Source organism: Blastomyces gilchristii (assembly GCF_000003855.2).
Source record: "Blastomyces gilchristii SLH14081 genomic scaffold supercont1.6, whole genome shotgun sequence".
Lineage (NCBI taxonomy): Eukaryota > Fungi > Ascomycota > Eurotiomycetes > Onygenales > Ajellomycetaceae > Blastomyces > Blastomyces gilchristii.
The window spans coordinates 1425948-1446931 of record NW_003101677.1 but is presented as its reverse complement, the minus strand read 5'-3'; the positions used below and the strand labels follow the sequence as shown (position 1 = coordinate 1446931).

The 20984-nt window shown below is 32.6% G+C and overlaps 3 protein-coding genes across 3 annotated transcripts; 1 reads left to right on the top strand and 2 right to left on the bottom strand.

Moving 5' to 3' along the window:
- Positions 1-226: 226 nt before the first annotated feature.
- BDBG_03897 (uncharacterized protein) lies at positions 227-1255 on the top strand (the record flags this gene model as incomplete). Its single annotated transcript, XM_031721450.1, has 3 exons — positions 227-734; positions 874-990; positions 1038-1255. The coding sequence occupies 3 exons, from the start codon at positions 227-229 to the stop codon at positions 1253-1255; spliced, it is 843 nt and encodes a 280-aa protein (XP_031578006.1).
- Positions 1256-1274: 19 nt separating this feature from the next.
- BDBG_03896 (uncharacterized protein) lies at positions 1275-1698 on the bottom strand (the record flags this gene model as incomplete). Its single annotated transcript, XM_002625791.1, has 2 exons — positions 1275-1550; positions 1633-1698. 2 exons carry the CDS (start codon positions 1696-1698, stop codon positions 1275-1277), a joined length of 342 nt encoding a protein of 113 aa, XP_002625837.1.
- Positions 1699-6265: 4567 nt separating this feature from the next.
- On the bottom strand, positions 6266-6720 carry BDBG_16909 (uncharacterized protein; the record flags this gene model as incomplete). The annotated part of the gene is made up of 2 exons (XM_031724764.1): positions 6266-6457; positions 6703-6720. The coding sequence occupies 2 exons, from the start codon at positions 6718-6720 to the stop codon at positions 6266-6268; spliced, it is 210 nt and encodes a 69-aa protein (XP_031578005.1).
- Between the last annotated feature and the right edge of the window lie 14264 nt (positions 6721-20984).

Sequence of the window (20984 nt, the reverse complement as noted above, 5' to 3'; positions counted from 1 at the left end):
AAGGGATGTTGGTATGGCGATTGAGGTTTCATGTATCATCCAATCGTAAATTGTTTTGGTATGATGTAACTAAGCGGGGGAAATTTTGCTGACCTATCTCAGACAGAAATATTTCGTTCTCTCCGCCTTTCCAAGTTGCCGCGTCCTTCAGCGAGCGACAGTATATATTCCACCAACTTACTTGGTCGAGTCTTTCGTATTCCAATACTCGTGCAGATCGGGAAAGATGGCTGCATCTGCGCTGGAAATAGCTAACTCGACTTTGAGCCGAATCATGTCCGATCTTTGGAGCTACAGCCATGTGGATAGCCCACTTGACGACGTACTACAGAAAGTGTTGCACCTCAAGACACAGCTAGAGGTACAGAATGTCTTACAGGCGACTGTTCTGCTGTTGCGACGGCGGCCAAGCAATCAACCCCTTCCGAAACAGCAAGCTGTCAGAGTGAAGCATCTCATGAAATTCGTTTTTGAAAAAGCCAGTCGCGAGAAAAAAAAGCAAGAGAAGTTGAAAAATCTCGATTGCAACTCCTTGGTTTTCCTGGGCCTTTCTTACAACGTGAAGACACTATATGAAATGCGGATGACCCAGTTTGATTTTCTTATTGATAATATTGGAGACTTTATACGGCGCCATAAACTTAACGATTACTTGTATCGAAGCGACATTGACAGAGTTGTCAATGGCCAGTTTGACGCAGAAGATGACGACTCGTTGAAGGAGTTTCAGAAAAGTGAGTACATCAACTGCTATATCGAAATGTTCTGGACTAATATTACAAGGGCGCATTGAGCTGCGACCATCGAAACGAAAATTTTCTGACGGTGCGACCATTTCACAATCACTTTTGGAGCTGAATTAACCGCAAGCAGATCAACAATCAACACCGAGCGATATGCGTGAGAGTCGCAAGAGCCAACGGCGTTATACGCCTGATACACTTCACCGTGCGCGTCAAGGAATTCTAAGCAGCGAACCTCCCCCAATTGGTACGCTCATTCTATCCTTATGTGATTCAAGGTTAACGATTGCCCAGATTCACTTACCGGGGCCGCATATCAACTCACTGTTAAAGACGCCCAAGCCGTGACAGCCTCTGACCAGATTCGGGGACAGATATGGTTGACAAACACATACAACATGAACTTTCCACCCTTCGTCACCATCCCAATCTCTCAAGAGATGAGTGACAAGTTTGCTACACAGCTCCAGCAAATAGACCTTTCGTCACACAATCTCAAATTTCAAGGTTGATATTCCATCAATATATACCCTAGCTGTCGCTTGTATCCACCCTTCGGATATACCCTAACCGTATCCTTCCAATCGTGTAATAATACCAATTGCCATCCCAAGGCACTATAACAACGTGTCCGGCTTCCTCTGTCCCTACACCGTCAACAAATTTTCCACCTTCCGCCTCATGAATCCTCACTGCTCCGGCATTGCTCCCAATATCGACCGCAACCGCTAGTGTACTCGACGGGGGGCTCGTTCTGATGTTATTTGTTGGAGTTATCCACTCTATGCTACCATCGATATCGCCAACCTAACAACGTCAGTATGTTCCGCTGATAGTCTGGTCGGGAAAGAAAGAAGTCCGTGTTGGAGCCTTGGGTTGAGAGACTTACTTCGTGCTGGTAGAGGGCGAGAATATTCTGGTCGCCTGTTTCTTGAGTTCTGAATTTTCGTGCCATTTTCGACAATATAATCGTTGGATGATTGTGGAGTTCAGTAGGCGTTCTCGCAAACTCGGTTTCACAGATACCGACCACAGAAGTACCTGGGATGATTGATTACAGAATGGTGTACTAAGTAGTAAAGCAAGGGTTCACTCTTGTTTTGTGGGGCGATTTCTAAGATATAATTAGCAAAGAGGCATGACTATCCCAAAGTGTCATAATAAATTTGATTCCGTAAAATGAAAATTGAGCAGAGCGTCGTCGGGTCAAAAACATCTTGGGTATTGGACTGAGATGGAAGTCGGGTTGTTAAAATAAAATGCTGGTGCAGAAAGAATCATATGAGAAAATCGGGTAAATGGTGGGTGGGCACAGTCAAGTGGAGGGGCTATTGAGGGGTCGGATGGGGCATACCAATGATGTAAATCACTGTTGTCATAAGGATCGAGCTGAAAATTGTAAGCCAGTAAAAGTTTTATCGTCGTTGGCGTGTTTCCAGCGTGGTTGGTGAAATTTGGGTGGCACCTTGGCAAGATCCCATCAGAAGCTACTTGTGGTGGGGTCGGGCATCTGTGCATAGAGTTTTTGTGGAAAGGTGTAAAGCTTGTGTGATTGTAAGGTTGCTAGCTTGTGGAAAGTTATATGGTGGAAGGATTAGTAAGCCGGATCACGTGACCTGACACCCCCACTCACCAGAGTAACTATACACAATGCTATATACAAAATTCGCCTTCAAATCAAGTACAGGTACAAAAAATGACTGGAAAATGTGAAGTAATGAAAAACCAGTCATGATATACATCATTTTTTATCCCTCTATCTCTCTATCTTCTTTATATTCTCTTTCCAACATGTATATTTCAACATTTCAAGTGGTTTAGTAAGCCCATCCGCCGTGTTCTCAGCAGATGAAACATATCAGATAGATATCTTGTTCTTGCAGACAAGATTCTGAAGAATGTGAAAACAGACCTCTATATACTTCAAGCAGTGTGGAATTGCTTTGGAAGAGAATAGCTCTATGACAGACTTATTATCAGCATGGATTGTATAAGCCAGACCATTGACTGTGGTGGGAATGAGGTGATCATCGGCATTCAGATTGTTGAGACAGAATGGGATGAATCCAGTGTCTTCTAGAAGCTCTTGAAGACAGACAAGCTCATATGCGGCCTCAGAGAATGCAATATATTCGGCCTCTATTGATGACTTGAAGACCCCTGTTTGTAGACTGGCCGGCGGGACCATGAATTTCACATTTGGTCCCATTTGGTCTGGTCTCATACATTTCTTGGCGTGAGTCCCACCAGGACCAAGCCTCAAAAAAATCTGAAAATGGATCATTTCTGAGAGAAATGATATGAAAAATGACCAGATTTAATTCAAGAACAGTGAAATGAGAGTAATTTTTCAGAATAAACTGTGAAAGATAATCATTCTTTCAAAATCAGAATGAGACTGAGACTGAAGATTAAAATCAGTCTCATTCAGTTCATTCAGTGATTGCTTATATAATCAGAATTTGATAACAATTATTGATAACACTTATGAAATAACTAAATATATTCTTATACAAGTTTATTCTTCACTTTCTCATGAAAACTACACTTCTCTGATATACTGTGATGAGAGATATTAAACTGTCTGATAATTTCATGTTTTATAATCATGAGTTTCTTAATTGTTTCTTCTTGTAATTGTCTCTGATAATAGTGATAAATATCTCAACTTGAGTTGAACTTTTACTTCATTCTTATCTCTGTTAATGAAATTATCAGAATATTATATATTATCAGTGTAATAGTTGAATATATACTCTCAACAATTTTTCATAACTCTAGAATTGATTTAGTGTGTAAATTTATCAGATTATCTTGAAGATAGTGATCAAATTCAGTTTTATAAGTATATAGTTTTGCCTGATTTTCAGTTGTAATCAATGTATACAAGTTCTGTTTCAAAGTTAGTATTATAGTTCTATATAATATAAAGTGTTATTAAAGATCATTACTTACTAGAGAATTATATTTCACTATCTTCATATCTTGAACATCTGCTCATTCAAATCTCTGATAGTTGATATTATAGTAGTCTCAGACTAATTTAACATATAAGTCTCATTTCTCCTCTGTTCAATCTTGAGAAGTGTAGATATTAATTCAATAAAAGAGATTTAGTAGAGCTGCTACAGTATAATACTCTGTAAAAGATTGTTCTATTTTGCTGTAGTAATATATCAGTTTATTTCTTACAGTAACAATAGTCTGTACTATAGTATTATTTCAGACTGAATTTTTTTTTAAGTGATTTAACTGCTTCTTAAGATAAGTAAATAAACTGTTATACACTTATCAGACTGACTGCAGTATTAATGTACAAGTAATTGAGACTGTCTTTATTATCTTATAAAACTGAAACAGTAAATTAATTACATATTTCAACTGAGTTCACTTTATATCTGAAAGTTTCAATATCTGAATCTTTTTCTAATCAGAGTGTTACACTTAATAATCAATTATCTAATATAATTAAAGAGTCTGAATAGTTATCTTATATATTAAACTTCATTATATTCTAATATTCTGTATCATATTCAGTGATGTGACTGATTTATTTATTTATTGAATATCATGAAATTGTTATTATTATTTAGAAGAGGTACAAATCACATTAGCAATGTTTTAAATCTATGATATTTAAATTATTAGTCAATCTATTCAAAATTAACAGTAGCATTATTAAAAAGTATTATCAAAAAGCAATATTAAAAAGTGTTGTTAAAAAACATTATCTTTTATAAAGTAGATATAAAAATTACTTAAGTAATCACTTTCATCTCATTCTCATTTCAAGAATCAGTCATCTTATTATTCTTTATCTTGATATTAAGATTCTTTATCAGTGTTTGTATTATAAGTTGAATCATATGAGCAATGCAGAGAATATGACCTTGTTTATTATTTCAGAAATACAAAGTCAATTTTTACTTTAAGCTCTTTATCATAGTATAGTTATTTGCAGCATTATCAGTTGTAATTGTAAGAAGACTGAGACTAATATCTTAATAGTTATTTTTAATCACAGTTATTAATATCTCTGCTATATAATTCTCAGTATGACTACTAATCAATGATTCAAATTCAATTAATATCTCTTGATAAGTTCAGTTCTTATCAATGTAATAACATGTAACTCTTATAAATATAAGATTGTTTATACTAGTTCATGCATTCACTATGAGAGATACTCTTCAATAATTCTTCAACTCTGATTCTAGATATTGTATATTAACTTTGTAGTGTGTCTTGAGATTGAACTGAAGACAGAATTAATATGAAATATGAAGATTTGAATTAAGCATTTAAAGAAGTGTTCAGAATTCAGGGTTTTTAATTAATTGAAGAGAAAGATTCAGAGATATATATATATAAAGTAATTATTCACAGAAGTTATCAGATAAGAGTTGTGAAATCAGAGTACTGATACAGAGTTATTTTCACATAATTTTCTTCAAATTAGAAAGTTAGTATTATTAAAAATCATTATCTGATAGAGTAACTTATCAGCTCAGTAGTAATTTTCTGATTATTTTTCTTTTATTGTCTGCATTCTGATAACTTCAGATATCAGAAAATTTCTTCAGAGTTATAATCAGTCTATGATGAATATTTCTGAATGAAGTTGCAGTGATTGTAGTAAAGAGATGACTTTTCAGTAATCTATAATACAATCTGTTAATAATTATTTCATAGTTCATCTCAATATTTGTGTTAAGTTTTTCATAAATTTTGTAACCTGAAATCAGATGTGAAGAATGAAGTGATTATTTATTATAATTGAAAGAGAGTATTCTGTGTTGAATTGTAAATAATGTAGACTTTATAATTTACAGTGATTTTTTAAAGAGTTTGTGAATCTTCAATAGAAGTAAAAGAAGTGAAAGAAGTGAATTCAGAAGATATAATAATAATTTGAGAAAGATAATAATTTATTTTTAATAACTGATTACTGATGTGTGTAAGAAGAATTAATATAAGAGAAAATAATCTTGTTTCTTAGCTTAGTTATAATTTTAGTACTAACTCAGATTGAATATCATTGATATATAAAAGTAAATAAACAATCTTGATTAATCTCTGTCATATTTCTTGAAATATATTAATATTGTGAAAGAGAGTGTTATCAAATTATATTATCAGATGATATTATTAAAAATATATTAATATTGTAAATATCAATGTTGAAAAAATGTTGATACTTATACATTATAGTGATTTATGAATCATGATAGTTAAATATATATATATATATATATCATTCCTGACTTGATTATAACTTGTACAATAATTTTTGAAAACTCAAAATCAATTTTAATTATTAATAATTAAAAACTTAAACTTATAACTAACTAATATAAAAAGAAAAAAATCTACTTCTTCTCTTTCTTATTCTTCTTATCATTCTTCATAATTCACTTCTTATTCTTCTTCTTCTTCTTCTTCTTCTTCTTCTTCTTCTTCTTATCTGAGATAATAATCATCTTAAAATCTCTCTTCACTGCCTTCTCAGAGAAGGGTTTCTGCTACTCTCTCTCAGCCAGATTAATCTGTATCTCAAAATCCTGCATTTTCTGGTCTGCTGTCTCAGGTTCTATCTCAGTGACAAGCAGATTGACATGCTCAGAGAGCAGGGCTGCCTTCTCAATGTCCTGAATCATGAAGCACATTTGAGACCTGAACAAGGCCTCAATTCCCTTCTTCTCTGCCAGCTCCTGCTAATTAATTAGAGAACAGAAGTATTACTAAAAATCATTATCTCTTAATAAAAAACTTACTAGTTTTAACTTCTTTGTCTCTTACTTTAATATCTTCTCAATCTTCTTCTATCACTGTTTATTTATAGTAACACTCTTCTTCTCTCTCTCTCTCTTTATCTTGATCTTAAATCATTCTTAAGACTTCTTCTGATCTTATCACTGCTGTATGAGACTCTTCACTGTCTTCTTTTTCAATCTCTCACCAGCAGTGTCATCTGCATTATTTCTATACTTAGTTCAGTCTAAATCTATCAGAAGTGTTACTTAAAATCATTATCATTCTACTCTCTTACAGAGCCTCTTCAAGGCATTATAACATGTCTTATAATCTGTCTCTCTGTGCTTAAACATCTTCTTCTTCTCTTTCTTCAATCTGTAATAATACTCACGTGTCTTGATGATCTGCAGAACTGCAGAATATTTAAAGAGAGATGATATAATTGGTTTTGATAAGTGTTAAGAGAGAGATGAAGACAGGCAATGATATGATAATAATAATAATAATGATAATAATAATGATAATAATGATGATGATGATAATAATGATGATGATGATAATGATAATAAAAGAGAGAGTGCATCAGAATATATTATTGACTTATCAAATATAAAGAGACAAAGAAACTATTAACAGTTTTCAGAGATGTACAGAAACAGCTACAGTGTTGTATAACAATATTATCTTCATTCAATACATGCACTATTGATATTCTTTGTATACATTTATCATATAATCTATATCAGAAATACATGCAGAAAACAGATCTTTATTGCTAGAGAGAATGATTATAACAATTCTCTGTTTTCATATTATAAAGATAAGTTATTCTCATTTCTTTCTTCTTTCTTTTCTCTTCTTCTTCAACTCATCACTAAGTTCAAGCTGGTATGAAAACTATTAAAACACTCATAGAAACTCTCAAATTGAAGAGTATAAACTAATTAAATTTTAAATGCAGATGAATGAAATTAATTCAATAATACTAATTATTCATCTCTCTCTTAATAAAACAATAGTTGCATCTTTCTCTTCCTCTCTCAAATGAAACATGGCTTGTGAAAAGCAAGTATCACATCAGGTCATAATAATTAACACAGCCTCAGCATACAGAGCTGTATACACACAGTGCATGCTGAACTGAGAGACTGCATGAGTTACAAACTGATGACAGCATCTCAGAGAGAGCTGTGCAGTGTGAAAAAGCTGTAACTCTCAGTTACATACACAGAGAATGAATTATCATAGTAAGTGTATATACATTGTATAAAAGTAACACTTTTTGATAACACTTAGTCTCTGATATCATGAAAATAGAGTCTCTCTGTGAGATCTGTTTTTATCAGAAGTTGAGAGATCTTATATTTCTCAAGATCATCTTTATATGTCTTATCTGTGAAATCAATGAGAAGAATCATCAATTTCAGTGTTCTGTTCTTAATGTTATTCAAGTAACAGCAGAGTTCATCCTGATCATACTTTTTAAGTGTATATTTTCTAATTATTCACATTTATACAGATATATACTGATTATTTATTAGATAATGTTAAGACAATGACTCATCACAGCTGTGTTACTCTCACTGTGAGAAATACATAATTGATAATAAATATTGTAAAGACTCTGAGAAGTGAGTATTTTAAGAGTACTGTAGCTCTGCAATCTTGATTTTTTTTGTTTTTATTTTTTATTTTTTTCTTTTTCTTTTCTTTTTTTTTTTTTAATGTGATTTTTTCTTGTGTTTATTTTGTTTTTTGTTTTTTGTTTTTTTTTGTATTTTATGTTTTTTTCATAATTAAAATTATATGAATTATAATCTATGTTTAGAAAAGTAATGATATTTGATAATACTCTCTATTGAATTTTCAACAAATGAGCACTATGTTATGATATTATGTAAGTGAGAAGTGATTTCATGATCTCATTTAATGCCATTCTCAATAATGAAATCAGAATGAAAATATGACTAAGAATTCAAACATATTCTTTATTCAGAACTAGATTTTTATTTGAAAAGTGAATCTGAGATCTTTAATATTTGAAATAACATGATTTGAGATCAATGTAATGAATACAAATCATGACCAGAAGTAATGCTTTTAGGCAATGTGACAACTGTAAAGTTTTGTCCTGATCTCAGACACGGTCACACGGTCAGTCTACCTGTTTGCCGGCAGCTCCGCCATGCAACGGGACCACCTGCCATGTAGATGATATAACCGGTGATTGAACGGGATCCTGGATCCCTACCGGCTCAATCGGCATCTGTGTATGCTACAGGTTCAATTTCAGCATCTCTGTGATAGATTATACTCTCATTAATTAAACTCTGTAGATATCAGAGCATACACTTGTATGCAGCCCAGTTCTTTGATGTAGGCTGAGAGCTGAATTGTTCAAGGAATTCTGCAGTGAAGCTCATATCAGAACATGTATTGAATGCCAGATATTGCAGAGATCTGATACCAGATTGATAGAACTGTAGAATAAATTCTACTGTGTATATAATTAGTTTCTCATTATTATTCATGAAATTGACATTCTTCTTCATAGAAGTGAATGTAGAATGACAGTCATTTATTAAGAACTTCTTCAGAAGATTTCTTATAAAGAGAGATTGAGACAATATTAATAAAGTTAAATCTCTATCAATCTTCATTTCTAGATAGTGATTGAAATTCCCTACATTCTTGATCTCATAATTAGCAGCAATTTCAGCTCTGGCCCAGTTCAGATCTTCAATTTTCAGGCTGTAGAGACAGACATTATTCATGTAGATAATTATATAGACCTGTCTTTCATCATGAATAAATAGTTCAGTATCATAGAAACTGATATAGAAGTCTGAGTATAATAGTATCTTTCACAGCTTCTCATATTATAAGAGTGCTGCTTGCTTAAGACTGTAGAGTCTCTGCATCAACTTACACACAAGATCATCACAGTCTTTGCAGAATTCTGTGAATTGATTCATATATATCTGTGTAAGAAATTCCGCTCCTCGCGGATTCTTTACCCCTATTCCTATCTCTCATGTAACCAATAGGGCTAGCGGCTCTTGGCTACACACAACTATATAGACTGGAGTTCATGAATACTATTCATAACTCAGCTTGAATGCTATTATACATTAGATCTCTACATTTTATCTTTCTACTGTAAATACTTCTAGTAGTTAACAGTACATATCATATCAAGCTGTAAATACCTGAATAATCACCTGTGAGCACTTATTCTTATATTTCAAGCTCAGTCAGTCAGCAACTGCCTGTTATGACTGAAAGAACTAGAAACTCACATACTTCAACCCCTGTGAACCCTACTGCAGGCACTCAGAAGCAGTCACTCAAATCATGAATAATCTTCATAAAAGAAGTCTCAGAGAACTTATCAATTACTCATGAGACATCATTCTCTGCATCTGTGACAGAGAAACCCTCTGAATCTATAAATAAACTAATCTCAGTGAAGAATATTCTTGTGCATCTCTCACAGAATCAAGCTATTTTTCTACAAGAAATGCTTACTGTCTGTAAACACTCTCAAACTGAGTCTCTAGACATGATCTTCAGAGACACTTATGAACTGAAAAGAAACTTTCTTAAGCTACAATCACTTAAGGCCACTTATTGAATTATAATCTATAAAAGCTTTTATGAGTTTGCATTTGAAATTGACTTACAAGCTCAGCTGTGTGACATGAAAGATGAAGAAGCTGTTATCTATGTGATAACAGGCCTCTATTACACTGAAGTCAAGGACTGGCTGAATTATCTAGAGAATGATTATGAGAGATTCTGCTAATTCATTCTCAAGACCTATCTAGAGAATAAGTTAGAGAACTTCATAAGCTGAACAGAGAACATCTGGGCTGTGATTATCAATATTAGAAAAAGAGGTGAAGAATCTGATGAAGACTACTCACAGTACTTTATAAAATTATGATATAAATTGAGATCTGTGAAAACAGGGCTCTGAAACAAGATCTGAATGATGATATTTACAAAGAGACTGAATAAAGACATGCAGAATAAGCTTATTAAGCAAGACTCTAAGTTCTTGACTCTGAAGAAACTGATGACTCTCATTCACTGCTTATGAATCACTGTGAGAGTCACAGATCTGTGAAGAGCAGATCACTGACCAGCCCTGCAAGAGCCAGAACAACAGAGAACAGATTTATCAGAAAAAGATGATAAGATATAGAGAGATTTGTATCTGACTGCTGAGCAGAGAGAGAGAGCTTCATAAGCTTCTGTGAACAGAGTGTATAACAGAGAGACTAAGAAAAAGAGACTCTACTTCATCTGTTCTAAATCAGAACATCTTCATATAAACTGTCTGAACAAATCAAAATAGAAATTTGAGAAGTTATGAACAGAGTCAGTAACAGTCTTCTTAAGAATCTTGAAGCTAATACCTGAATCTGTTACTTCTCTGATGAAAATGCTTACTCATAGAAAGAGACTGCATCACAGTACTACTATTCTGCAAGTATAAGAAGTATTAATAAACTCAGAATCTCAGATCACTGTGATGTCTCTAAAGCTTTCAGAGTGAATGAGCTGAAAGATGAAGACTGAGAACCTGCTCTTATAATAAGCAGAATGTGAGAACTCAGACCTGAGAGCTGAGAGACTTATAAGAGTTATCTTTGAATTGCAAGATCTCTCTGAAATCTGAAGAAGATTTGTAGAAACTGTGATTATCACAGACATTGTAGATAACATGTACTTGAGACTTATATAACTTCAAAGATACAATTTACACATAGCTGTCTGTGAGTCAGGTTTATACTTTCAATCAGTGTTAGCAGACTTACTTACAGAGATAGAATCAGTTGATGCTGCAGAGTTGATTAGAGAAGATAAGCTCATCTATATAATGACTTTGTGAGTGTCTGAGAATCTCACAGTCATGAAAACTGAGCTTCAGATACTAGAGAAATACTGAGATCTTACAGAGATATTCAGCTCAGTAAAGGCAGCTGAGCTTCTCTCTCACTGTGAGAAGAATCTGATAATAAATTTAATAGAAGAATAGAAACTCTTCTGAGAATCAATCTATAAGCTCTTTCACTATGAGACAGAGATCTTATGAATCTATGTAAAGAAGAATCTAAAGAATGACTTCATCTGATCTTCACAGGCCTTCATAAGAGCCTCTGTGATATTTGTAAAGAAGAAGAATAGAGATCTCAGATTGTGTGTAGATTATTATGATCTGAACTCTAAGATAATAAAGAGCTGCTACTCTCTGTCTCTGATTGAGAATGTAATTAACTGTCTCACAGAAGCTGTCATATTCATACAACTGAATGTGATTAATATATATATATAGTTATAAATATAGTCTGAGAATGAATGAAAGACTGTCTTTAGAACTGTACTGAGATTATTTAAATATCTAGTGATATCTTTTGATCTGACTAATGTCTCTGTGATATTTCAGTCTTTTATTAATAAAACACTTTATACATATCTGAATGTCTTCATGATAATATATCTGAATAATGTGATGATGTACTTCACAAAGAAGAAAGAATACACTGAGTATGTATAAAGTGTGTTAAAGGTCTTAGATGAGGCAGAACTGTATATTAAGCTTATAAAGTACAACTTCAGTATCTGCTGAATTAATTTTCTAGAATATATAATCACTACAGATAATATTCAGATAAAATCTTTATAAGTTAAGACTATTCTATCATGATTAGAGTTAACTAGTATTTATAAGATTCAGATCTTTCTGAGTTTTATAAATTTCTATAGATAGTTTATCTTTGCATTCATGAGAATCTTCTTAACTCTTATAGATATACTGAAGAATGAAAATAAGAAGAAGTCATTCTGTGAACAGAGAATGAAAAGATTATTAAGAAGAGAGAACTGTGAGAACTTTCTTATCTCAGAAGCTTATAAGGTCTTTTGTAAGATTGAAATAGATATTCACAGACACAGTGATACTGTTTCACTTTGATTTCTTACTCTTAATGAGATTGAAGATAGATGTCTTCTTCTTTATAATTTCAGGAATAATCTTATAACTACAGTTAAATAAGAACTGAGTTTCAGTGATCTTTTTCTTATAGAAGATATAACTCATAGAGATTAATTATAACATTTATAATCAGAAGCTTCTCATAATAGTGAAATTCTTTCATCACTGATATTACTACTTTGAGAGTCTTATAACAGTAATTACTATTAGAACTGATTATAACAGCTTATAATAGTTTACTTCAATTAAGAAACTCTCACAGTAGTAGATTTACTGAGCTCAGAGACTGAGTGAGTTCTGATTCAAGATAGAATATATCAAGAGAACTAAGAACTCAGTGAATGAACTCTCTTACAGATCAGACTATGTTAAGAAGATCAGAGTGACAGACACAGAGAGACTAGAGAAGACAGAAAAGCTTTATAGAATGCTTGAACTGAGTGTTGTAAAGAGATTGACTGAAGAGTCTCTCAATTCTCTGTAAGAGAAGAGAGAAGAGAGAGAGAAGAAGCCTGTATAACTACTCTCTATAATACTGAGAGTCAATACTCTGAGAATCTCTGTGAGAATTCTTGAAGAGAGTATCTATAATCTGAAGAGTTTGTGAGCTTTGAGAAGTGCTGCAAAAGACCTGATATAAGAGAAAACAGAGTATAAGTCTTTGTAAGATCTTCTATTCAGATTATCTGAACTGTAATTGAAGAATGAATATGCTCAGTATATTTGAAAACTACTTATAACAGGGATCAATCCTGCAGAAATAAAGAATTGAAGAGACTTAAATGACCTCTTGTAAAGAGAGAGCTGAATTTATATACCTGTGAATGAGTTTCTATGTGTAGAACTCATTAAAAGGTATTATGACTCTTCTCTAACAGGTCATTTTATAGACACTAGAACTCATAAGTTACTTGTAAGAAAATACTTCTAACTGAAGATGTGAGAACTTGTGAAGAAGATAGTGAATTCTTATACTATTTATCAGAATTTGCAGATAGTGTGATTCAGATTATATGAAGAACTTACTTCTCTACTCATTCTATGAGAACCTTGAAAACAGCTAGAAATGAATGCTCTTGTGAGTCTCTCTGAAAGCAAGAATATATATAATGCCTGCTTTGACAGTGTGCTGATGATAGTGAATTACTTTATTAAGATAACACACTTTATACTCATCTGCAAGAACTTGAAGTCAAAGAATTTGACTTATATCTTTGTCTATGATATGATCTGATTGCATGAGTTATCTGTAAACATTATCTCAGACAGAGAATCAATCTTTATAGAAGAGTTCTGATCTGATCTGATAACTATACTGAAGATCTTATAAGATCTAAGCACAGCTTTTCATCAACAGATAGATGATCAGATAGAATATCTGATAAGTATATTAAAACAGTATCTGCAGTGTTTTATCAATTATAATCAGAATAACTGAGTGTATTGATTATTACTTACAGAGTTCATGTATAATAACTCAAAGCATGTCAGCACAGATAAAACCCTCTTTAAGATGCTCACTGAGACTCATCTGTGAATGATCTTGATGAACTCATGAGAGTATACTATAGAGTGTGATGATATCTGTGAACAGGCTGAGAGAATTCAGAAGATTCAGGAGAAAGCCTGTAAATTCTTGAGAAAGGCTCAAGAGTATCAGAAGAGATACTATGACTTCAAGCATATTACAAAGAGTTTTAAGAAAGATGATAGAGTCTGACTAAGTCTAGAAAACATCATTATATAGAGATCTAGTAAGAAGCTGAATCTCTTGCAGATAGAGTCTTGTAAGATTATAAAGAAAGTTAGCTTACAGTTCTACAGATTGAAACTGCTATCTAAGTTGCAGATATATAATATTTTTCATATCTCTTTACTCTATGAATATAAGAAATTCTCAGAAGAGAACTCTGTGACTCATCACTCTGTCTGTAAAGTACTAGAGAGTGAAAGAGAATATCAGGTCAAAGAGATTATTAACTCAGAGAAGTGAGATCATGAGCTCTGATTCAAGGTTCAGTGACAAGAGTATTCTGATAAGATAAATAAGTTCACTTGAGAATTATTCAGACAGATAAGACATCTGCAGAAGCTGAGATATGACTTTCATACTATGAATTCTGATAAGTCAGAATAATGTAATCTTCACTAAGAACCTGATTGTGATAAAGACATTAACACTGTTATTTATAAACTCTAGTCTATAAGATAATGAGTTTCTACTGAGATGAACAGTCTGCAGTGTATGTAAGAAAAGAAGAAATCATATTCTTATTAAAGCTAAAAAACAAGAAAATAAACAGAGCTGTGAACACAATTTGAAGATTAATAAAGAAAAAATAAAGAAAACTCAAATTCACACTCTCATCACTTATGATACTCAATCTTCTCATAACTATCAATTTCTCTCTTCAAAGAAGCAGAGAGTATCATGCCTGCAGTACAGACAATTATTACATTTGATATGAAGGCTGTCAGAAATGCACAGACTTCAGAGAAGTCAGACATCAGAGTACATACAGTTACAGCAGAGTCTTGAAGACTGATCATCTGTATGTGTGATCAGATACTTCTCACAAAGCTGTGTTCACTTTCTCAGTTGTGCTGGAGTATTCAGTCTGAAAACAATTGAGATGTGAAGAGAGAGCTTATCTATTCAGATTAACTCTCATTACAAATTCATGACATTCACATTACCTTGATTACTCAGATTTTACAGGTATCTGAGAACTCATCTCTCATTGATAATGAGATTGCAGAAATGCACTGCAGTGTGAGAATCATTGATAGAGAACCTAGACATATTTATATATGCCTGGTCAGTGATTATACAGGCAGAGAAGAAGTGATTGTAGGTTCACAGAACTGTAGAAGACACTGACAACACTGAGAGCTTTGCAAGAACTATCAGCTAGAATCTGTAAGAAATTACTTATGAGAAGACTTACAGTAAAGAGAGAGACTGTGCTGCTTGAAGCCAGAAACTGATCTGAAGAAGATAGAGGATTGGCTGCTGATCTGAAGATCAGATGCAGTGACAGAACTGAGAGAGATGAAGACACAGTCATGAGCAGCAGCATTCCTGCTTCACCAGCCAGCAAAAAGTGATCAGAGAAGTCATGAAGACACTCATGAGAAGCTCAGCAGTGATCAGACATTGTTATAAAGATATTGAAATTGAAAAAATTTTATTCTTGAGAAGTTCTTGAATTAATATGCAGACATTGTTAGAAACACTCTCTCTCTATTATCTGAGTGAAAACACTTCACAGATGAATGAGAATACTCACAGTTTATAAGAATAAGAGCTGTTACAGAAAAAGAGAAAAGAAGATGAGATTTCACAGATAGATCTGAGATATTTATACTACTCTAGAGAGATTTGCTTACACTGTGAGTGATTCTGTGAAACAGTCAGATCACTCTAGTAAACAAGAGTGATTATAAATCATAGACCTGAATCTTTCTATATGACTATAAAAAGTGATTACAGATCACAGATATCTTAATTCTACAATTCTATAGAGTTAGTGAAAGAATGGAAAATTCCTCACAATTCTACAGTATCAAAGAATAATGATTTGTGAGAATAAGTGAAAGATTAACTTATGAATGTTTCTCTTTGATGAGAATAATCTCACAGAAAGTGATTCATCTGTGAGATGAATCTGTGTAATGATTACATAAGAATCTTGTGAAAATGATTGAGAGTCAATCAGAACTCTTCTGTATAAAAGATGTGAGATAAATCTGTGTAATAATTAGAGAAGAATCTGTAGGTCACAAAGAACCTTATAGAATAAGAAACTGAGTGACAGACTCTTTTCTCTTCATAGTAATAAGAGATTTTTCCTCACTGAGGTTTTTTTATAGATATAAAGAGTTTTTAGTGAGTATCACTGCAGTGCTGAGCTGATTCTATGAAGTCACTCAGTAAAAGGCTTCACAGACAAAGCCTTAGAGAGGAAGAAGTATGTAAGAAATTTCACTTCTCATGAATTCTTTACTTCTATTTCTATCTCTTATGTAATCAATAGGGCTAGCGGCCCTTGGCTACACATAACTATATAGACTGGAGTTTGTGAATACTATTTATAACTCAGCTTGAATGCTATTATACATTTAATCTCTATATTTTATCTTTCTACTGTGAATACTTCTAGTAGTTAACAGTACATATCACGCCAAGCTGCAAATACCTGAATAATCGCCTGTGAGCACTTATTCTTACAATCTGTTCATCAGCAGACAGTTGAGTGTTTAAAAAAGCAGTCATTATATCAATCTGCAGAACATACTATTTCCAAGATACTGAGATTGCTATAAGAGCTTGTGAGATGAATGTAGAGATGACAGGTGCAAAGATTCTTAAGTAATTGACTCTCTTCTATTGAAGATTTCTGCAGACAACTCAGCAGGCCTTATAACAGATAACATCACTCATATTATTGAACTTTTTATCAAATACTCATTGACTGTGAAGAACACTCATTTGTGATATTCTCTTAATCAGTTATCAGATCTCTATCTATTTTAAATAGTTAATCTCTTTAACACAGATCTTATAATAATACTTTCATTTCATGAAAGCTTTAATGTGTGTGAGATTTTTTGAGATTGAGAGTGCAGTAATCTCAGAATCAGTGAGTAGATCTTTAAGACTGTCTCTCACTGAAAATTCTCTCACTGTTAATTCTCTCACTATAGTGATATTTCTTATAAATGTTGAAGAATTATTAGATTCAACTGTGAGTTCTGAAGAGTTCAGTGTATTCTGCACTAAAAAGATAGATATTCTCACAGAGATATCATAGTCAATTCATCAATTATTAGTAGATATAAAAAATAATGAATACTCAGATTGAATTTTCTCATCAATGAACAGATTATCAATTAATAAATTAGAAATCACTACAGTCTCTTGACAGACTGCAGTGAGTAGATCTGATATCACTGAAGAAATCACTGCAGCTGCTTTGCAGATTATATTGAGTAGAATCTTCAGATTATGTGTTATAGTTAATATCAATGAATTGACAAGATAAAGATTCTCACAGAAGATGATATCTTTTAATATATATAAATACTTGTTAAAGAGGTTCATCAATCTATAATTGATAAAATTATTATATCTCACAAAAATCAACCTTTTGAAATAAGAAGCTATTTTATTAATGAACTTGAAGACTATCTTCAAGAATGCTTTGCAACCTTATCAGTGAATGTCATGTGCAGAAGATAGAGCTTCAAGCCAGGCCTCATACAGTGTAATTAGCTTTGTATTTTCAGAGTTCTTATACAATATTATTGAGATTGACATAAGGTTAAGCAGCTCTGTGACTGTAATAACTGTCTCACTCTACATCTTTTCTAGAGCTGAAGAGTCTATTAATAGTGATTGAGACTTCTCAATAATTAAACTGATTGATCATTCAGATACTTCATCTTACTGTGAAGTATAAGAAGAAGTCAGCTCTTATTTTATATCTTCACTGAGTATGTATGCTATGACTGCATTTGAATTCAATTCTTCACAATCTGAGTGAATGATTACAATGTCACATCTCAGCAGATTCTTGATAAATTGATTAAAGATCTGTAGATATCTCAACATCTCATTCTTGTGTTTCAATAGAAATATTCATCTCATACAGATAGTATCATCTGTTATCATCATTGCAAGCTTCTTATCAGTGTAAGATAATATATTATTCTCAGTTTCAAGAGTCTCATCATCATCAAATATATTCATTCAAATCTTCAAGGCCTTACAGGTGGCATAACATGATGTGAAATTCTTGTAGAAAGTGTGTTTCTATTTAGACTTAACACATGTGATACAGAATGATAATTTCTTCAGACTGATAATAATAATATCAAATCACAGGTCTCTGATCATTTTTAATATACTATTTTCACTGATATAATCAAGTTGACAATGCCACTCATCTATCAGAAGCTGTTTTGAAAGAACTGCAGATAATTGAGATGAAGATGAGATAATAAAGAAATCAGTATCTGAATTCTTAGAGTTGATTAACTGTTCAACCTTCTTGCAGCTGAAAGGTCTCAAAGACTCAGCATTCAGATTGTAATCTATTAAGATTGTCTTTGATTTCAGAACAGTCACATATATCACTGCTTCATACATTGAGTTGTTCATTATCTCATGAAATGTCAGTGAGCTATCAGATAGAATATAAATATTATTGTGAAACAGGTTGATGTAGAAGATATCACTGTTGATACATAATAAAAACTCAAAGTAGTTCTCAGCATTAACTTGTATATCACAGTGAATATAGTTCTGACATTTCATAAGCTCAGCAGAGATCAGATTTGCAGATAGTTCTGATATATAGTATACATGATTAAATTCTATCAATCTTTCATCTACTGAGATGAATACAGTGTCAACACTCTGAATCTTTATAATGATCTTGTTAATCACTTGAACTGTTGAATCATTGATTGCTATAAGTTCTGAAAATCATGATCTATCACTCACTATGTGGCATTCAGCGCCACTATTTCATATAGTGAGAGAATTCTTGTAAGGTTTTATAAAACAGGCTGATACATTAATAACCTCTGTGAGATTTATCATCTGATAGATCTCTCATTCATCTATAATGAATAGTTGAATTCTACTCTTACTATTGTTCTTTTTCTTCTTTTCTTTGAATTCCTTTATTCTTACAGTATTGTTTATTCTTCAATTATCTGAAGCACTGTCTGAATTGATCAATTAACAGATATCAAAGTGAGATCTCTCACATTCAGAATATGTAGATGAATTTCCTGATCTCTGATAGTTTTAAAAGCCTTCTTATGTACTGCTATAATCATATTCAGTACAGTCTTCACAGACCAGATTCAATGTATTATTACTGATAGTCAGTGTGACTGTTGTAGCTGTTATAGCTGTTGTAGCTATTATAGCTGAGTTGACTGCAGAATCTATATTCTACAGGTTCTTTTTATCTTTTGAAGAATCAAGTCACAAACAGATTTCCTTCATAAGAAGATCAACATTCAATACTACAGCTATGGATTTGAAATCCTGTATCTTCTCTATCTTCTTCTGAACATAATTTCTTCAATTGTTGAGTAGAACTGAGTAGAAGATATCAAATATTCACACATCTGAGAGAAAAGCATTCAACATCTTTAATTTCATAATGACAGACTGAAACTTATTGAAGAATGTGTGTAGATTGATGATCTGTGTGTCATCAAGAGACATAAATTCCAGAACTGTCTCATAATGTAACTGTGTTTTAAGAACAGAGTATTTCTGTTCAATCACATTTCATAGAGTATAAGTAATCTGATTTTCATCATACTTGAAGAAACATGGTCTGACATCTGCACTCAAGAAGTTCAAGATGAATGTGTAGAGTCACTGGTTTCTGACATCTCAGAATGATGCTTATTCATCATCTCTTTGTAGAGAGTTCTGAGTCTGTTATTTCTCTATCATATATTAACACTGTGCATCAATCAGTTTTAATTTCATGAAGATGCTTCATGTGATGTAATTGAATATGTCAGTTAGACTGTTTAGTCTCACAGTATTCTTAACATCTTTCTTGAATTGAGAGATTGTCTTGTCAACACAGCTATTCAGTTTATAAAGGTTGAATTTCAATCTTTCACTGAGATTAGAATTTCATGTGACTGTACAGACTGTAAATGTGATGACAGAATAATTGTTAACATTCTATGATTAATCCGTAGAGAATCTCTGTTGACAGAGTTTTTTCAGTTGTAGTTCAAGTTCTAGAACTCTTTGCTTCTTCTTATTCATCTCAAGTATTATCTTAAGATGCTTTATCTGTTGGTCTGATATTATCTCATCTGAACAGTAGATACCTGAGTGTTCATTATTCTCATTAAGAGAACCAGTTTCATTAAGCTGTTAAGTAGATTGAGAGGCCGGCCTGACTGTGTCAGAAGCTGTATTCAAACCAGCTTCAAATTGAGAGAGTGTTTTGACAATGAAGCTTTTATTAATGAAGCTTTCAAAGACTTTAGAAGAATATTCACTGACAGAGTATAAGTGTGAAGAATCATCATCATCAACTGCAACTGATTCAGTGAAAAGAATATAAGATTACAAATGTATGTGTGAGTGAGATTGTATTGAATCCATCATCTTAATATTCATTTATTGAATTCTTGTCAATATTGTTCTCTTTTCTTACTTTTTTACAAATGTAGTATGTTTTCTGCAAGTCTCTTTTTTTTTTTTTTTTAAGCAAGCAGTAGTATTATTGATCATCAAGATCTCAAACACATTAATACTGATAGAATAAGATGATTTTAACTCCTGATGAGTGTATTAAATGAAGCAGTAGTTAAATAATGATTATATTGACAAGAAATCCTGAATTGGCAGCGATTTTGCACAAAACAGGTCTCATAACCTGTGGAAGGTGTAAAGCTTGTGTGATTGTAAGGTTGCTAGCTTGTGAAAAGTTATA